The sequence below is a fragment of the Passer montanus genome, unplaced genomic scaffold (genome assembly GCF_014805655.1).
Source record: "Passer montanus isolate IOZ18808 unplaced genomic scaffold, ASM1480565v1 scaffold201, whole genome shotgun sequence".
Lineage (NCBI taxonomy): Eukaryota > Metazoa > Chordata > Aves > Passeriformes > Passeridae > Passer > Passer montanus.
This window is the reverse complement of record NW_024366604.1, coordinates 192,950-211,248: the sequence shown is the minus strand read 5'-3', so window position 1 is coordinate 211,248 and position 18,299 is coordinate 192,950. Positions and strand designations below refer to the sequence as shown.

The window sequence follows — 18,299 nt, the reverse complement described above, 5'->3', positions numbered from 1 at the left end:
GTTGGGCATTAATAAAGTCCCAGTGCAATGGCCACCCTTGGAGCAGAGCTTCACTCACGGTAGGAGATGGCAGCAGGAGATGGAACCCCACTGTAGTGGCGACTTCTCCCCACTGCGACCAGGGCCTCTCTCCCCTCCAATGCTGAGAGTGAGGGGAGTCCATCCCAGTCCCCCATCCCCTGCCAAAATCTCACATCTCTGTCCTTCTAAGAGACCCCCCCACCCCAGGTGAGAAAGTAACCAGCTACACTCTCCCCAACCTTGGCCATTTCTTTTGTCTCTTAATTACCAGTCACTATTCTCTCTTAGCAACAGTTGGGACAAAATTCCATGAAATAAACAAAAATAAAAAATCCTCACCCCCAACACCTCAGGAAAATGTTTGGAAATTGCAGCCACAGCACCATTCTTGTTGGGTAATGCTGAAAGGGGATGTTTTTCCAGACATCAAGTTTCATCACAGCACCTTCCACCAGCTTTACAGCCAGAGCTTAGTGACTGCGTAGAACACAACATCTGGCAAAGGCAGCAGGTGATCTCCTCCAGAAGATTTTGCATGGTTTCTAAGTGTAATAGAGAGATAGGAAATCTAAGAAAAGCTTTTCCCACTTGTTATCTTGATACAAGTGTTCACATTTCTTTGAAATTTGGGAACTGGCATTGAGTAATTGCATCTCTTTGTTTATTGTGTGTTTTGCAATAAAGAATTTATTTTTTTAGAGAGATAAACAAGGTCCTTCACCAATAGCAGACAATGCTATGTAACAGCACTAGTTGGCCAGTTATGCCAAAATTGACCAACCTCCGTATGTCTAGGTTAGCCCTACCAGAGAAGGAAGGACAACTCTGTAGTGAGCACACTTGCCTGTTGATTTAACTCGTGCCTGGCCCATTCAGATTATTAAGCTGAAGGGCTTGCACCAGCATTTGAAGAATGGAACAGTACTTCTCTACTTAGACCTCAGTAAATGGCTGGATCCCACAGGCTCTCACAAGTTTCAAGTACATTTTCCAGTCTTAGTTTGGAAATCACTGCTGTTCCACAGTCATTCTGTGAGTTTTCTGTAAATACATCACCTTACAGTCGACAAAGATGGGTGTGCTCCCTTGAAGAACTTGGTGTGCTAAAACCACTCAGAAGGAGCCAAACTCTCTGTGGGGGTACACAGTGGGAACACAACAGACAGGGGCATGAACTGGCACAGGAGAGGCTCTGCAGGGTCCAAAGTTGTGCAGTCTCTGTCTGGTGATTTTCAAGACCCACCTAAATGAACCCCTGAGCTGCATGGCCTGGCTCCATAGCTGGCCCTGTTTTGAGGGACCTCTGAAAATTCTTCCAATTCTTCAGGTCATACCACTGCCTTGCTGCTCATCCACTTTATTCATTCCAGTTGTTATGATGTGTTTAAGGAAAACCTTTGTGTGGCTACAGTGAAAACTGTGGTTAGCGTGGAAGAGCAGCGCTGGTTCGCCCAGTGTATAGGATGAGATGCAGAGTTGTTTGCCATGCAGTGCCAAGGAGTCTGAGAAACTTGCTCAGTGCAGAGGCTGGATTTTCAGAAGAATGCCATAGTTTTGGGTTGCCATTTTTTTTAGTATGGAGTTGAACTAGAAACGATCTACACTAGTGTCTGAATGATGACAAAAAGCAATTGTGGAGCTAAGCCACTTCCACACAAAAGGGACTGATTCAAAATTCCTCTCTGCTCGTATGAATACTGGCCGTTTAGATTTTTTTTTGCAGCAGATTTTTACAAACAAACAAACAAACAAACAAATAAACAAACCCCAAACCCAAAACCTGAGAGAGCTCCTGCACTAAGAGAGTACATTAACATGTACGGGCATGATTTCAGCTCTGCTCCTCTCACCCTGAAAATGGAATGAAATAAGGGCAACATTGGAGAGGCAAGGGTTTCTCCTGCCAAATCCCCTTCAGGCTCAGGGCTGACCTCAGGTCCGTGTCAGTCCAGATAAGTCACTCACAAAGGGCTGAGGGAGAGCTAGGTCCTGGAGGTGATGAGTGCATTCCTGGAATAGGAGCTATGGAGAGAAGCCAGGCATAAGAACTGCACTTGTCAGATGCTCTGTTAGGCTTGGAGTATTTCACTGGTTATTAGGACCTCTCTAAATAATTGAAGCACAAGATTAAGTAATGAATTAAATTATGTTACACAAGAAATTGTCATCAGATTATTTACCTGATGGATGACTTTCAGGCATTGTCAAACTGTGAAGCTTGATAACAGTGGGAGATTTTGTTGACTGCACAGCTCCTGAGTCTGTGTTTTTGTTCAAGTCGTTCTTCTCTGGTTCTTCTCTGGTGAGTGGAGAGGAAATTTTGAAAACATAACCCCAAATACCTCTCTGGCATAAGAACTGGGGTGGAAGAGGTGCTCAGGTAATACTGGTGGTGGGTTCCCTTCTGGTTGCCTGAGTGGAGAGGAAATTTTGAAAACATAACCCCAAATACCTCTCTGGCATAAGAACTGGAGTAGCTTTTGGGGTGGAAGAGGTCATCAGGTAATACTGGTGGTGGGTTCCGTTCTGGTTGCCAGATGCTGTTTGCTTGTGGTGATGCTCCACGGCATGTGTGGTGCCCAGGTGGCGTCTGCAGTTTTAGCAGCAGAATAGTGACTGTCACAACACCAGTGTGCCTGGCTGGACCTGTCTTTGCTACAGAAAATGCTTTGATAAAAACTGAAATGTTTCACTGAAACCTGTTGTCTTTGATGATTTTTCTGTATAGTCGGTCCATCGCTGAAGCCCGTCATGATAGTGGGGCATCCAGCAACAATAGGCTCTGTGTGTCATCAGACAGAGTCTCTGCACTTGGAACCAGCATCTTATAGGTACCCTGACTTGTCAGCTTGTCTCTGTTTTGCTTAATTTTTTATATCAATGTGCAAACAATTTCTGGTGTTCCTGGGTATATTTCTGAAGGTGAGGAGCCCATTTCCCTGCCCAAAGCAAGCTGCATCAAAGCAAGAACTGCATCACTCCCCTGATGTTCCCTTGCCCACGGCCTCCATTTCCATGAGGCAGGCCTGCAGCATGCCTGAAGGGCAGGGAGCCTGTCCCCCACTCCACATTCCCAGCAGCCATCATGACACTTTTTGTTTTCAGGACAAAACACTCTGGTTAAGATATCCAAGTCAGTCACTTTGCCTGCTGTCAGTGCACAGTTTGTTCAGTTCCTGCTGCCTTTCTAATCCCATTCCTCCAAGGACATGTAATCAGAAAGTGATGCATAATGCTTCTGAAAACAACATTTGCACTTATAGAATCACAGATTTGTTAAGGTTGGAAAAGACCTTTAAGATCAAATCCATCTGTCAGCTCATTGGCACCACCATATTAATAATTAAACTCTGTCCTCACCCCTATCCACATGTTTTTTGAGCACTTCCAGGTATAGTGACTCCACCACTTCCCTCGGCAATGACTTATAAAACTTTCTGTATTTTTCTCTCCTAATATCCTACCTTTTCCTATATTTGCTACCTCCCCAGGCACAGAACCATACAATCATATAGATTAGAAAAGACCTTTAAGATTTCTATCTTTTCCATAAACATGCTGTAGTGAAAACTGGCCTGCAATATTGTGGCCCTTTACCATTCTAGTTCAGGTGAAGGTGAAGAAATGAAAGAAAAGCTTTGGAACAATATGGGGCTTTTTTTTAATGTGGAGGTTTTTTAGTTTGTTTTTGCCTTTTTAGAAAACATGAGATCAGTTCTGTATTGAGGATTTGATGGGGAATTCAGCATTGAAGGGAAAGTTTATCCCCCGAAAATGGAAGGCAGAAGGCTCCTGACCTCTACAGGATGATGAGACCCCAAGGGCCACCAACAGGAAAGGCAAAAGACTTTTGGAGAATGAAGAATGCGTGTTGGCTTGGTGTTTGGCTTTGAGATACAGGAGTTGATGAGTTGACGTGGATTTGTTGAGCTTAGACTTCGCGACATGTCACAAAACAGCAAACTCTGTGGCTTTCTCTGTTGGCTTCCCCCTGCATCAAGGTTTGGTGCCTTTGTAGGTGCAGTGAGTGCAGGGGCTTTGGCTACCTGCGAAGATTGGACCCCGCCAATCTGCCGCTTTGATAATCACCACTTTGAGACCAGTTTACTGTACACAATGCTTAATAGGATACAAAAAATGCTACGACAGGATTCTCAGATGGCAGTTGTGAAACACATTTGGGTAGCTCATGTGGAAGCATGACACAAATACCAACTGTTCTTGAAAATTTGCATAAGACTTCTCAAGTGTCAAGAGCCATTGGTGGGATGGATTGAAGCTCTGGGAATGGCAGCCTCATGCATTCTCAGTGTGCATTCACATTTCTGATTAATATTTCTCCAAAAAGAAATAATTGACAGTGCTGAAGGTTGTGTTTTCTTTTCTGCACAGTCATGCTTAGTGCTTCAGTGGAAGCAGAGGGGCCACCATGATCGAGGATTGTACCTTTTCCCTCCTGCTCTGCCTGAAAATGTTAGTGTCGAGAGGGAAAGTGTCCAGTTCCTGTCCTGAGAAACAGCATTTTTAAACAATATCTTGTAGCAATTAGAGGCATAAAAGCCTATATTTTGTGCTGGGTTTACGAAAATTGAATTGCTTTTCCACCAGGGTGCGTTGTGCTAAGCTCATTTCATTATGTGTCTTATGTTTCGTTAGGTGCTTCCTTTTCAGCACTGCATATAGGATGGTGGAGGCTGCTGAGAAAATTCAATTGATGCTGTGCTGAGAACAGGTGCTGGGGGGAAAGGGCAGGAAATGGGGGCAGAAGAGAAATGCCCCATGTAACTCTGTGGGGAAAGCAGGAGAGGGCTGCCATGGGAGGAGGAGGAAGGCTGGAGAGAGGAGGACTGGAGAGAAGAAATTGGAGGGGGTTGGGGCAGTTGCAGGCACTGGTGTTGCAACACTGAAAGTGGGAGCAGGCTTCTGGAAAATCTGTTCTGGAGTTTCTGCTTTTCTCAGTAAACAGACCTGGGAGGTTCTAAGAGGGCTGCCATGGGAGGAGGAGGAAGGCTGGAGAGAGGAGGACTGGAGAGAAGAAATTGGAGGGGGTTGGGGCAGTTGTAGGCACTGCTGTTGCAACACTGAGAGTGGGAGCAGGCTTCTGGAAAATCTGTTTTCTCAGTAAACAGAACTGGGAGGTTCTGGCATGGAGACAGAAAGGAAGCGCCTGTGCTGATGAGGGTGGGTGGAGGTTTGGGCGAGCAATCCTATTGTTTAGTGTCCTGCAGGAGCACAACTGTTTATGTTATATAGAGAGGTGCTAGAGTTGTTGAGGATAAATATGTGATGTTGAAACTAGTAAATCCTGGCAGAAACAGAAGTCAGCTTTGCCAGTGTGGTAGTGTTGATGTTTCTGTTTGTCCAGGTGCTTGTTAGTGGCCAGGTGAGGCTGAAATCTGGAAAGCCACCTCAGCTCATTGCATATGCTTACCACTCTTGGGCTGGCCTTGTGTGGTTTTCAGTGCGGGCTTCATTTTGGAAACCAAAGGAAGTTTATGGCTCTTGAGGACATAGTTTAGTGGCAGCCTTGGCAGTGTTGAGTTAACTGTTGGACTCAATGATTTTAGAGGCATTTCATCCTCACTGATTCATGATTCTGAATCATGAGGGCCGTCAATGCTTGCTGGGCATTGGGGACTGCAATGGCCCATGGAGGGCTTGCTTGGAAAACACCATCTAAGCATCTGCAGGTCTCTGCTCTCTTCCCATCAGACTTTCCCAGAGATCCAAGGACAGTAGGCATGAGGGATTGCCCAGCAGGGATTTGGCAGACTGACCGGTCTATCAAGCACATGCCCAGGCACTGCACACACTACTCAGGCATTGCTTTTGTTCAGCCTGCTATCTCTGACTCAGAAACAATATTAAAAACATATCCAGCAGCCAGCATGGCCAGTGTTCTGTGCTGCTGCTCCACGGGGTTTTGCTGTTCACTATGGGCAGCCTCACTGGCACGTGTGTGTGCGTGACTGTGCGCACGGGTGTGATTTACTGGCCTGTGCAGTGCCACATGTCTTTAAAATTATAGTGCCCGTTTCCTGCTGAAATAATTTCTACATAGAGAGGCTCCTATTATAGCAAGAGGAGCATGGACGTCATGATTTATTATTATTTATGGTCCCAGGGTCTTGTTTATGCACGATGGGTTAGGTGCTCAGGATAGAAATGCCATTATGCAAATGACATTGAATGTCCTTACTGAGCCTAAATAATTTTTGTGTTGGACGATTAAACCTCATCTGTTATTGATATGGGCTGCAGTCGGGCTATTAAAGAGTCCCAACAGTACTTACTCCCAGTAATGGGAAAATTGAGAGGAAGAGGCTAAACAATTGCCTCAAGTGTGCTGTGATTGTCTGGTAGGAGTGGAACATAACGAACCCCCTGAATGGAAATCGTGTTTACTACTTAGGGATAAATAAAAAGAGAGAACATGCAATAAATTGTGCTTTGTGATCTGAATTGGCGCACCAGAGAATTTGCGTACTTTCAATTTACTTATTTATTTGATTTTTTTTTCAGGGGTGGAGGGGGCAGTGTGATTGGGATGCAGATACCGCAGGCAGCCGGGAAGGATTCCTGCAGTGTGTGCCCCTGGCCGAGTGGCTGGGGAGAGCTGTCCTCGGAGCTGCGCCGGTGCTGCGCTGTCCGCTTTGACACAGCTGTGCAGTCACATTTTGATCAGTGTTGATAGCTTATGAATTCCAAAATTGACAAAATTTACAGAAAAATGAGGATAATCCATCTTCCTTAGCAGCCTGTCAGGAGCTGGCTATACTTCATAATCTTCAATTACAGATGCTATTTTCAGACATTTACATGCAGATATTAGAACAAAATGAAAATGAGAAACAAAGAGTGAATGGAAATGCAGCTATTTATATGTATAAAAGAAAAACAACAGGTAAATTCTTGGCATTTAGATTGGATTTGGATGTCCCTTTGGAAAATCTGAGAATATCTGTACCCACTTACGAATTGTACTGTGGAAATGTAAGATGTAGTATATCATTTCCCTTATGCAGATAATGTGAAGATTGGGTCAAAAACAGGTCAGTTATTTTGAAGTATGAGGGTAAATGTGTTCATGGCAGGGTGCACAAGCTAATTCTCACTGCCTTCAAAGGAATGTCTGGGGATGTGTACAATCCTAATTGGATTTGGGCTAAAATGAAGCACAGCTGTTAACTTTTTATAAACATATATGTATTGTGAAAGGGAGGTTCAGCAATACCCAGTTTAAACTTAGGGGAAAAGGTTGTACCACTGAAACCAAACTTCCACGTTTTGTGACACAGCATGAGCTCAATGTGGCTGAAAACAAAGAGAAACTAGGGTTCAGTCCCAGTTAGGTGTGTAAATAACATTTATTCCAAAGTAGGATTAGGTTTGGTGTCAGCAGTGCCCAGTGCAGGGAATATCATGTAAATTATTAAATGGGGTGGTGGTTGGCAGGCAGCAGTGGTGAGACTTTGATGTATAGGTTTCCAGGAGCCTTTCCCACCCATATCTTGGGTGGCTGAGTAGGAGGGCATTAGGCTGGATTTTCCATTCCCGTGAAATTCCAGGCAGAGCAGCAGTGGTTCCTGCAGCTGCAAATGCTGCTGGGTTTCTGAAAGCCTGGGGAGATTAATTACAGCTGCTTTGGATTAAACTCCTCAAACCATATCTAACACTACAAATTTTTTCTCTTTGTCAGGCTGCGTTGTGGGTTTCTGTGGACAGCCTGCTTGGTGTGTGCCACTTTTGCCTCTATTTATTAATTAATTTAAAAATATTAAGATGCGATAACTTGGAGATATTTGGAGTGAGGTCTGGCTTGCTGCTGTCAGGGATGACCTGTGGTGGGTGTGATCTGAGGGACAGTACTGTGTCTTTCAGGGGCTTCAGTGTTTTCTTTGGCAATGAAGGCTTTTGACACACCATCTCTGTCAGAAAGGAAGGCAGAGCACACAGTCAGCGAGGAGGCAGACTAAGCCCTGAAGCCCGAAGCTGGCACCTTGCACTGATGGTCTCAGCTCCTGTTGAGCTGCTGTTGCTGCTGCTGCTGCATCCTGCGCAGCACTCTGGGCTTGGGGGCAGCTGTGCCAGTGGCAGGAGAACACAGAAGGTATTATTTCATGCCTGCCTGGTGTTCTGATTTGGAATATATAGCAGACGCAAAAATCAACATGTGCAAGTCCCAGTGGACCCCAGCTGGCTCATTGTAATGGCCATTTGCCCTGTGCAGCAGACAGCTCTTGTCTGTCTCTGCTTGGTGGAGCCTCTTCAGCAGCATTGTGAGGTCTGTGCCCCACAAAAGGGATGAGGTGAAAAGGGGATACATTTGTCTCACACCTTAGGGGTCACAGCATTGCTGCAGGGCTCATTCCAGCCTTGTAGCTCCCTGAGATTCCCACACTGGCACCTAAAAACCAGGCTTTTTCAGGGAGCCACCTGGTTCCCTAGACAAAATCTCATGTAAATATCAAAGAGACAATTTTTGTACACATAGGGTAGGTTGGCTTTTCTGTGTGTTACACTCAGAAAAAGTGCAGGGTGAAGCTGATTGTGATCTGCCTCTCTGCTTTACTGCAGGTTTGAAAACAGTTATGAAACCCTCCTGCATCCTTTTTCCTACCATTTGCCTATCACAGTCACCACTCCAAGGGATTAATAGTTAGAAATAAAGCTTTTGTAATGGAGGTAGATTCAAAACCTCACTTAGAGCAGCAACTTCCCATTTGAACTTTGCAGAGACGTCTAATGGGGAGGGACTGTGCAGACCCTGCTGCTGGAAGAGGACTTGTGCTGCTGCTAGCAGGCACACAGAGATTACTCCTTTCCTCACCACTGCGGCCACTCCCCCAGCTCCTGTCTCCCAGAGTTGAGCCAGAGCAGAATAGGATAGGGCAGGGGAACACACAAGATCTGGTCTTGCCCCTCCTTTCAGTTTGTCCTTCTCAGTCTCTCTTTTATATATACCTCGTTTCACATGTCTGTGTTTTCTCTCCTCCATGCTATGGCAGTGGTGCTCCATGCTGATGAGACAGTGCGTGGTACAACCGCAGGCAGTCATTTTTCAGGTAATTTCTAGGGTAATGAACACCCGTCTCTTGCTTTTTCACCCACCAAGCAGAAGGTCAGGCTTCCTGGCTGCACGAGGAGGGACCCCTGGCCATGATGGTCATTCTGGGCTGTTTACCACCAGCAGCGGTGTGAGCTCACTAGTACAGGAGCCAAATCTGAGATCCCTTCTGCTGCTTCCACCCCAATCAGCTGGAGAAGCTCTTGGGAAGCGTCAGCAGGAGGGTTCAGCAGAAGGGTCTCAGTGGGGCCATGGGGTGAGGGGCTGCTCCATGATTGTTGCCTTCCCCTGGGGTGTCCTTTCCACTCTGGATGGGGTGCTTGAAAGGAAGAGGTCTGCCTGGGGGATATGGGAAGAGGGGACACCGCTGTACCCCTCATGAGAGGTTCAACACCAAACACTGTGATCCCACAGTGTAAGAGAGGTTTTTGCTTTTTTAGGGGGTTCTAGATTCACCTGGCCCTCCATGGCAGTGAGGAGAGCTGCACACAGTACCCCTAGTGTGGTTTTAGGGTGAAGGCTCCTCCACTCTGCACTCCTGATGCCCCACTCCTTGGGGGCCAGAAGATGCCTCTGCTGACCATCACCTCTCTGCAGCACCTTGCTGTTAGCAGCACTGTTTCCTTTTCTGCCCACAGGCAAGTTCTAGTCACTGCCACTTTGCCAGCCCAGTGCTGGCCCTGACCCTGCTGCTTTGCGGTGCAAACTGTAACTGCAGAGTGGATGTGATGTGAGGGGGTTGCTCCTCCACTGGGAATGCATGATGAGAGGGGAGTCAGCAAGCAGAAGGCCTGCCCCTCTGCCTGCACTTGCTCTGCCTCAGTGCTAGAAGCAGTGGTCAGTGCTTGCTCTGTATGGCTATTAGTGTTCAGCTGATGGTTGTTCCAAGAAGGGATCTGGGCACAGAAAAGTAGCTGGGAAATCCTTTAAAACTGGAAAATCCCTTAAGATCCTGCTATTCTTACCTCTGGGAAGAGTTGCTGGGCCATGGCAAAAGACACGCAGCTCCCATCTGCAGGAAGTTATTGGGACCAAAGGCAGGGAAGGACTCCAAATCTCCATTTTGCACATCTTCACCTCATTCTTACCACAGTGCTGCTTGTCTATGGGCTCTCCATCCACATTGTGCTGAGCAACTGTAATGCTTCCAGTCCCTCCTGCAGATGTCGTTCCATGGTTTGGGACTGTGCCACTGTATATTGCACCACTCACTGTGGTGCAGTGACAGAAGAGCATGGGCTACCTCTGTTGTAACCCTTGCCAGATTATGCTACTCTCTGGTTGCTGCTTGCTTGACACTAGAAATGGTCAGTTTCTCCAAGCTCAGAGGGCTACTCATGCCTCATGTGCATGGTGCTTCCAGGTCATTACAGTTAAAAGTCTTAAATTTGGTCCCATTTCTCCCAGGGTCAGTTCCTTGGACTCCCGAAGGAAAGCAAGCTATGGAGTTATGCATTCCTGTGTCTGTGAACTGCAGTTGAGAGCTTAGGCTGGTTCCACTTGGGTTTGTAGTTTGGGATGTGCACCTCCTTCCTCAGTCCTCTCATGTGACCCAGCCCATGGCAGGGGTCCCCTTCCAGCTAGATGCTTCCTCCAAACTACAGGTGTGCAGCTCTCACTTTGTAATTGGAAGCCACATTCACTCTCTGCCTGTTGAGAGGGGTGGATCTTCCTCATGGGAGGATACAAAGTGATTTTCTAGTCTTCATATGGTGTGGTTATGGCTTTCATAGAGCAACATGGGTGAATACAGGCATCCCTCCCCAGGGATTTGTTTGCGCTCTTCTAGAGATACCAGAAATTCCAAACAGCAGCATGCAAGGACAGGTTTTTCCTCTGCTGTGCTGCCAGTCCATCCGTGCTTGTACATCACCAGCTGCTTGGGATGTCTCTGTAGGGCTATTGTTTCTCTGATGTTTTGCCAGATTAGGGTTTTGGGGAAAGAAAAATCTAGCAGTGCCTCCATATGTGCATGTACCTTGCATAGGAGAGAGGTGGGGTTGGAGACTCAGGAAAACATGGAATGGTGTGGGAAAGCTGAGAATGCATTGTGTTGTCATGCTGAATGAGAAGGAGGAGCTTTGATTACACTTCTAGGAAGGAGGAAGGCTGGGACAATTATCAGTAGCCTCTGTGGAGGAGGGAGGTTCCCAGGGCTGTCCTCTCCCAGGAGCAGAAGTGGGGATGAGTCAGAGGTGTGTGTGTCTTGGAAGCAGTGATCGTAGACAAAAAGGCCTAGGTGAATGATGGCAAGGCAAAAGTGAGGGCACAGAGGGTGTTGGAGGAGGCATGAGCTGAAAGAACTGAGGAACAGTACAACTGTAATGCAAAGGTTATGTAGGATCCTAGGAGACAAGTCAGAGGACTCTGATGCATGGGCTGGGTGCAGGACAAGAGTGGCCAGCAGCTAGTCCCTGGTAAAATGTATTTTGCATGCTCATCTACAAGAGGTTTGTATGGGGGATCCTTCAAGGTGACAGGCTGTATTTCTACCTCATGCAAATGGTGTCTGCAGAAAAAACATGTTTATTACACAGTACTGTTAAGACAGGATTATCCATGTAAATTGCCTTCTGTTTGAGTGAGACCTGAGCTACAGAGACATCAGCATGTATTCTTGACTAAAGTACTGAGTTAGTGGCAAGCATCAGATTATGTGCTGGGTTCTCAGAGAAACTTGCAGGAAGGAGGAAGATGTATTCACTCAGATCAGCTTTTGTTTCCTTAAAAAAAGTTCACTTATTTTGATGTCACATCCCTGGAGCTGTTTAAAGCCTAGTTGGATGCGGCCTTGAACAACCTGGTCTAGTGGAAAGTGTCCCTGCCCATGGAAAGGGGCATGTATAATAAGTTGGTCTTTAAGGTACCTTCCAATACAAACCAGCCTGGGATTCTGTGTTTTTCTGAGTTTTGTTTTGGTTGCTCCAAAAAACCTCCATGTGATCCTGGGTTCATCTGCATTTCTTCATCTCTGCATGGCTTCTGCATTGACTTAATCCTCAGGAATTCATTAGAGATGGGCATCACAGTGGCTGCTCTTCAGCAGCCTGTTCTCATTGTAGTTCTTTATTTGAAGTCAATCTCCAGTTGAAATGGGCATGACTGCTGTCTCACAAACAAGGGATTAAAAAGGGCACATAGCAGGGAACAGAGAACTTTGAAAGAAAACTTCCCAGATTTGTGGGAATGATCCTAACAATAAGAAATAATCGAAAAAGGGCAAATGGAGATAAGCTTTGTGCCATATACGTCCTTTAGATACATGCATTGGCCTCATTGGCTATAGAATGCTGTAGCAATGGAGACTTAAACAGGGTTGTAGGACAAAAACACTCTGATTTCTGAGATTTGTTCTGTGCTTACCATAGCCTCTTCCAGGTAATGAGGTTAGGAAATTATTTGGAAATGGCACAGTGTTCTCACTACAGTCAGGTGATTTATTTCTAAATAACTTGGATTTAGAAATAGTTATCTACAAATACATCCATTAAGCAAACTCTTTGTATATACATACCTTTTCTTTCCTGTGAAATGATGAAGAAATGCAACATTCCCAAGAAAAGGGAAACAGAAGGCCTGTTCCCACCTTCTCTTTAGTGCATGTCCCCTCAAGTGCCAACACTGAAATGTGGAGAGTGTGGAGGTTAAGAGGCATGAACATTTTCCTGACAACAAAGTAGCTTGTACTTGGCAGGTAGTCTACAATTTTACCTTTTTCAGGAAAGTCTTGTTACATATTAATGAGTTTGTCTTTGGTTTTATAAAGAAAATGTAATTTGGTGTTCCCTGGGAACACTGGTGATAAGCACAGATCCGCTTATTGAACAGTTTGAATGTTGAAAAGCCTAGTGTAAATGGGCATTGCCTTTAACCCTGGCTGAGCAATGGATTTTTGAGTTCTGTATTGCATCTACTTTCTGTTGGCACAGGCAAAAAAACCCTCTTGATTGGTAAATTTATTTCCACTAAAATGTCTTTTGTTTCTTTTTCCAGGCAACTGAATACTCAGCCATGGCCTCACTAGCTGGTGGGTTGGATGACATGAAGGCCAATATAAGCAGTCCTACTTCTGCAGATTTGGGAGCAAGTGTTCCTGGGCCTCAGTCCTATCCTATTGTCACAGGTAAATGATTTTCAAACACTGGTAAGTAGTGTGAATTGTCTGTACCTTCACATTGCATGATGAGGTCCTTTACGGAAGAATTGTGTCATATGTGGAGTAATTTGCTCAGAAAGTCTCTTTTTGAATGTGATTTCATAGGAGCTCTTGTTGAAAGAGAGCTGAATGGCTTGTGTAAATCGTTTGTGTATGTTTGTAGCTGACAGATGGAGCCTCCATCCCTCTTGTTCAGGAAAGAATGTGCCCCTCCACCCCAAAAGTACATCTTGAATACCATTGCATCACTGAAAAGCAGAATGCCTTCCTCTGCTTTTGAGCTTTGGAGCTATTTTTTCATAAATGCACCTGGTATGTTTGACTGGATGGATTTTTTATGACAGTTCAAACTAGCTTGAATTTTGGAGGCTCATTTTATACCATTTCTGAATTGTACCCATGCACTAAAGTTGAGAATTTAAACCAAAACCAAAGGCTTTTTGTTCAAGGAATGTCAGATCATCTGCATTTATTCAGAAGGCGTAGAGCAAGAGTTAAGGAACAGCTAGAGTCTCATAAATACTTTTGTCACCTATTTATTTGGGACTGACCCCATTGCTTGCAATGAAATTGGCCAAATGGTAAGCTAATTATTAAATTGTATCCCAAATTTGTTGTGCAAGTCAGAAGAAAGGAGAGCTTTTAAAATTTAAGGCTCTGTGTTTCATAGTAATGTTAGCTCTGTGTGTTACTGCTATGTGTAATTGGTGCAAATTTCATTGGACTTTCTCTGTTTTGACAAAGATTGGATGTAATGCCTTATTTTGTAGCAACAGTGGAAAATTGTACTGGTTTTTGTAAAGTATTACTGTGTCTTTAATGCCTTAAAATCTCATCTAGCAGAGGAGAAGTTTTGACAACAAGTGCTGTTACAAAGTTGTTTTAACCCTGTGCCGCATCAGCCTTCAGCTTTTCTTGACATAGTTTAGGAGGATTCAGAAGAGATTGGAGAGTGAGATACTTTGAAGTGGGATGGGAGAGACTTCTTTCAATATTTGTCTGGTTTGAATGGGTGGTTTGAGTGTTGGACTCATAGATAAGAAGGGTGTCTAGGCGTGGATGGATGGACAGAAAGAGGAACTTTTGGAGGTGTGTGGCTTATAAGATGTGAGGAGATAAAGCATTGATACAGATACATCTATGTCCATCAGGGGTCTGTGCTCGAATCAGTGTTATCAAATGTCTTCACACAGACAGAGGAATCATGGGCACCCTCAGCAGATTTGCTGGTGACCCAGGCTGAGAGTGCCCTAACACCCCAGATGAGTGGTCCCCATGACGAGGCCATCCAAGAGGGACTTGGAAAAGGTCTAGAAGTGCCTCATGGAAATCTCATCAAGTTTAAAGAGGCCAGATGCTGGTGCTGCACCTGGGTTGGGGCTACTCCCAGGACTGATCCAGGCAGAGGATAAAGAGACTGAGAGCAGCCCTGGGAGAAGGACTTGGGGGGCTGGTGGGTGAGAACTGGCCCTGCCCTGGCCGTGTGTGCTGAGACCCAGAAATCCCCCTGTGCTGGCCTGGCCCCAGCGTGGGCTCACGTGAGACCCCACCTGCAGAGCTGCCCAGCCTGGGGAACAGCACAGGAAGGATGTGGAGCTGCTGCAGCCAGGCCAGAGGAGGCATCCTGTTTGATCAGGAGTCTGGAACAGCCTCTGCTATAAGGAAAGGCTGAGAGAGTTGGCATTCATAAGGCTGGAGAAAAGAAGGCTTTGGGTGACCTGACTACAGCCTCTGTCATCTTCTAAGGGACTGCTCATCCAGGATTTACACCTGGACAGAATTAGGTTCAGCCAAGAGCTGTTTTGGCTGGTACTTCTTTCTTTACCCTCGTTTAAGCACTTCTTACATGCCTCACATTGCTACTTCCTTAAAGTGTTGTGAGCTGATTGATCACATTTGTTAGGGTAAAACCTATTACAGAGGTGATGCTGTAGAGTTCAATATGGATTTCACAGAGATTCTCCCTGTCAAGTTACCTACACTTGAGCAAAGGTTCCAAATGTTAAATTTGCTAGCTCTCCTCAAAAACATGGAGCAGGCTTTATGAACAGCAGGTTCTAGAAAAAAGCCTGCCATTTGTCTTAAATATGTCAGAATGACAGCTACAACAGAATGCATTTTTAAGACACTGGGTATTTATATCTTTAATTTGAAAGTGCTGTAGAGTTTTCTATCAACAGCATTCAAAAAACATGGATTTACATGAGCATATCAAGAGTCTTCTAAAACCTATGCCTTTTGATGTTTTTGGAGAAGATGGTCTACCTGCTATACTTATTCTCTTTCTAATAGCCATAGGAATAGTTTTGTGCTGGTCATGCACTGGAAGTGCCCAGAAATCTCCATTATGATCTGGGCCCATATTGTATGCCTGAGTCATAGTCCTTACTCTGAGGCTTCCTGGGGAGCTGAAAGGGTTGTGCAGGTTGTCAGGAGCAGGAAGGATTCAGTAGCAAGCTGTACTTTGTAATGTGCAAGGCATGTCCATTACGGTACCCTTGATGGTGCATTTCTCAGTGTAGTTCTGGACAGCTTCCTCTATTTTCTCCCCTACTATAACTCATCTTTTCAGTCACAACTCTTTACCCAGCCTGTTTCCTTGGTGGGACAGGGAGTTTGGAAAAGGAGACATATTTATTGATCCTATTTAATTTGTAAGCATAAGGTACATATTGCCATTGGATCTTCATCTCTGGTAGGTATGTCTGAAAATCAGCAGCTGGGAAATGGTGCACAACAATGCTTATGAGTGTGAGGTCCAACAAATGTCTGCAAGCACACCACCTATTCTGTCTTCTCAGAGTTTTTTTTTGTGGTCTGTGGCCTGACCAAAGCTGTGGTAAAATCCGGTTATTGGTTTAGTGTTCTGTAGGTGGGATGGACAGGGGATAATAGGCTATCAATAAGGTAACAATCCCCGGAGAAAGGTCAGCTTTGTATCACCCCCACTTCAGTGGTAAGGCCCTTATTCATGAGAGAAATCCTGCCAGAATCAAACCACCTCCTGGTCCTTGTCCCCCCTCAGTTCAGAAGAGCCTAAGCCTCACAGATCTGTGATGGCATTTTCAATGTGAACTGCTCCTCACTGGAGGAGGAATGGCCAGCCTTACCTGTGGTCTTCTCTTGAGATTCAGGAAGTTGCATTGCTTTTAATTTATTAACCTTTTTTTTTGGACTGTTTACACTCTTCCTTGTTTCATATAGGCTGTCCTGTGATGTATGTGAACAAACTCAGGGAATGAAGATGAAAGCCTTGGGGGCAACATATTTTAGCATGCCAGGTAGTGTGTTTCCACTGTAAAAGTGAGGGTTAATTGGATAAAAGTCCAGAAAATGTCCTAAGTCTGTGTTTGGTGGTGTTACTGCCTTGAGGTCGAGCTCACTTCTGTGTTGACATTGCAGATTGTAAACAATTTTGTAACAGCTTCAGTGTAATGAGACTAAGAGCTGCTTAAAGCACTGTCAAATGACTTATGGTATCCAGAGCAGCATTGGTGGGAAACATCTCTTCTACCCAGAACTCTTCTGGGTGTGTGTGTGGAGCAGAGCTGTGAACACAATTGCATGATGTTTCAACACAGAACGGGCTATTGGCAAGGCTGAAAAGTGGGTAAATAACTTGAAATATGAAAGCCACGAGTTCAAGCCAGGAACAGTTTTGTCTTTCTATAGCCATATCTGCTGTTCAAGCTTAATCTTTTTTATGAGACGTTCTGGAGTAGTCTAGGCTGCCATATGTGAAGAGAACTTAGTCTCTTTCATGGTGTCAGTCTTAAATCTGTAAGATTATAACAGAATTTATTGGAAATATGTCTGAGAACAGAACTATGGTTACAGTTTTTCATTGCTCTTATTACCAGGTTGTGGTGTGGGTGGCACAGCAATGTTTAGATTTAGGATGGCAAAGATCCTCTGTGCAGTTTGTGGAAAACGTAATATTTCTGTCTTTTAGCCAGCTGGCAGATCCAAACATATGGGATAGGTCTTGAAAATCAAAGGATCGCTTAAACATTGACACTCATGCTAGTACTTGCTGCTCAGGAGAAATGTAGTCACAGCTCTCAGTACTGCATCATCCACCACCTCTGTTGTGCTGTGGATCACCAGCAAAATCTCTGTTTGAAGAACCATTTGCTTTCTTTTCATTGTTTTTATGCCACGTTAAATAGTAAGTTTAAAAAACCCCTTCTCTCAGTGCATGCTGCCACAGCCTGAAAGGGCTCTCTCCCTTTACAAGCCAATGACATAGGCCCAGCAGATTGCTGCTGTTGTCAGCAGTTTCCAAGCTGCCTGTGATTGTTACTAATTACCTCCAGATGCATTTTCCCTGCTTTGACTTGCTGATTTCAGCATGGTTGGTGTCACTTTGAGAAGATAAGCCACGTTAAACTGATATCTTTATGTGGCTCTCCAATACTGTGCTGGGGGTGGATTGGTGAACCTGCAGCAGCCCAGCTGTGTCCAGCAGCAGGGTCAGTATGTTCTTACAGAGCCAGGAGTGGATGTTGACCAGGCTCACCTCACCCAGGGGCAGAGAAACATCATTTACTGGACTGGGGTTTGATGGGAACTCTGTATCACTCCATTAAAAGAAGTGTCACAGGGCACAGTTTTGTCAGTGGGCTTTTTGTCTAGCAAATGGTGGAGTAGAGGAGCCTGGTCTTCTTCCATGCTGGGACATCTCTATCACCCTTGGCTCACCTGCTCTTCCTCACATGCAGGGAGAGACCAAGACTCTGCCAAGTATGGACAAGTTATGTTTTATCCTCTGCATTCAAACTTGCAGCCACAGCTTGGAGTGTTACATTCCTTGATTTTGTTTTTTTTTGCGGTCAGTCTTGTAGACAATGGCTCTGGAGAGCCAAATCCATGGACTTTTCTGCCCATTTTGTAAGCGCATCAAAAAGGTGAGAAGAAGAGAACAAGAGCAGGATCAGTGTCAGTTATTATTTGGAGAGATGGAGAAGAAGAGATATTCCCAATGGCTGTCATCCTGGTTACCTGCTCTGGCTTGCATTGCTGGACTCTGCCACCAGGCATAGGTGATCCCAGATG

At 45.2% G+C, this 18,299-nt stretch overlaps 1 protein-coding gene across 1 annotated transcript in view; it reads left to right on the top strand.

Moving 5' to 3' along the window:
* PAX5 (paired box 5) overlaps window positions 1-18,299 on the top strand; it is a 132,223-nt gene that overhangs the window by 57,641 nt on the left and 56,283 nt on the right. The window contains exon 7 of the mRNA XM_039708441.1: window positions 13,082-13,211. Within this exon, the coding sequence (XP_039564375.1) occupies window positions 13,082-13,211 (130 nt within the window). The remainder of the gene's footprint in view (window positions 1-13,081; window positions 13,212-18,299) is intronic.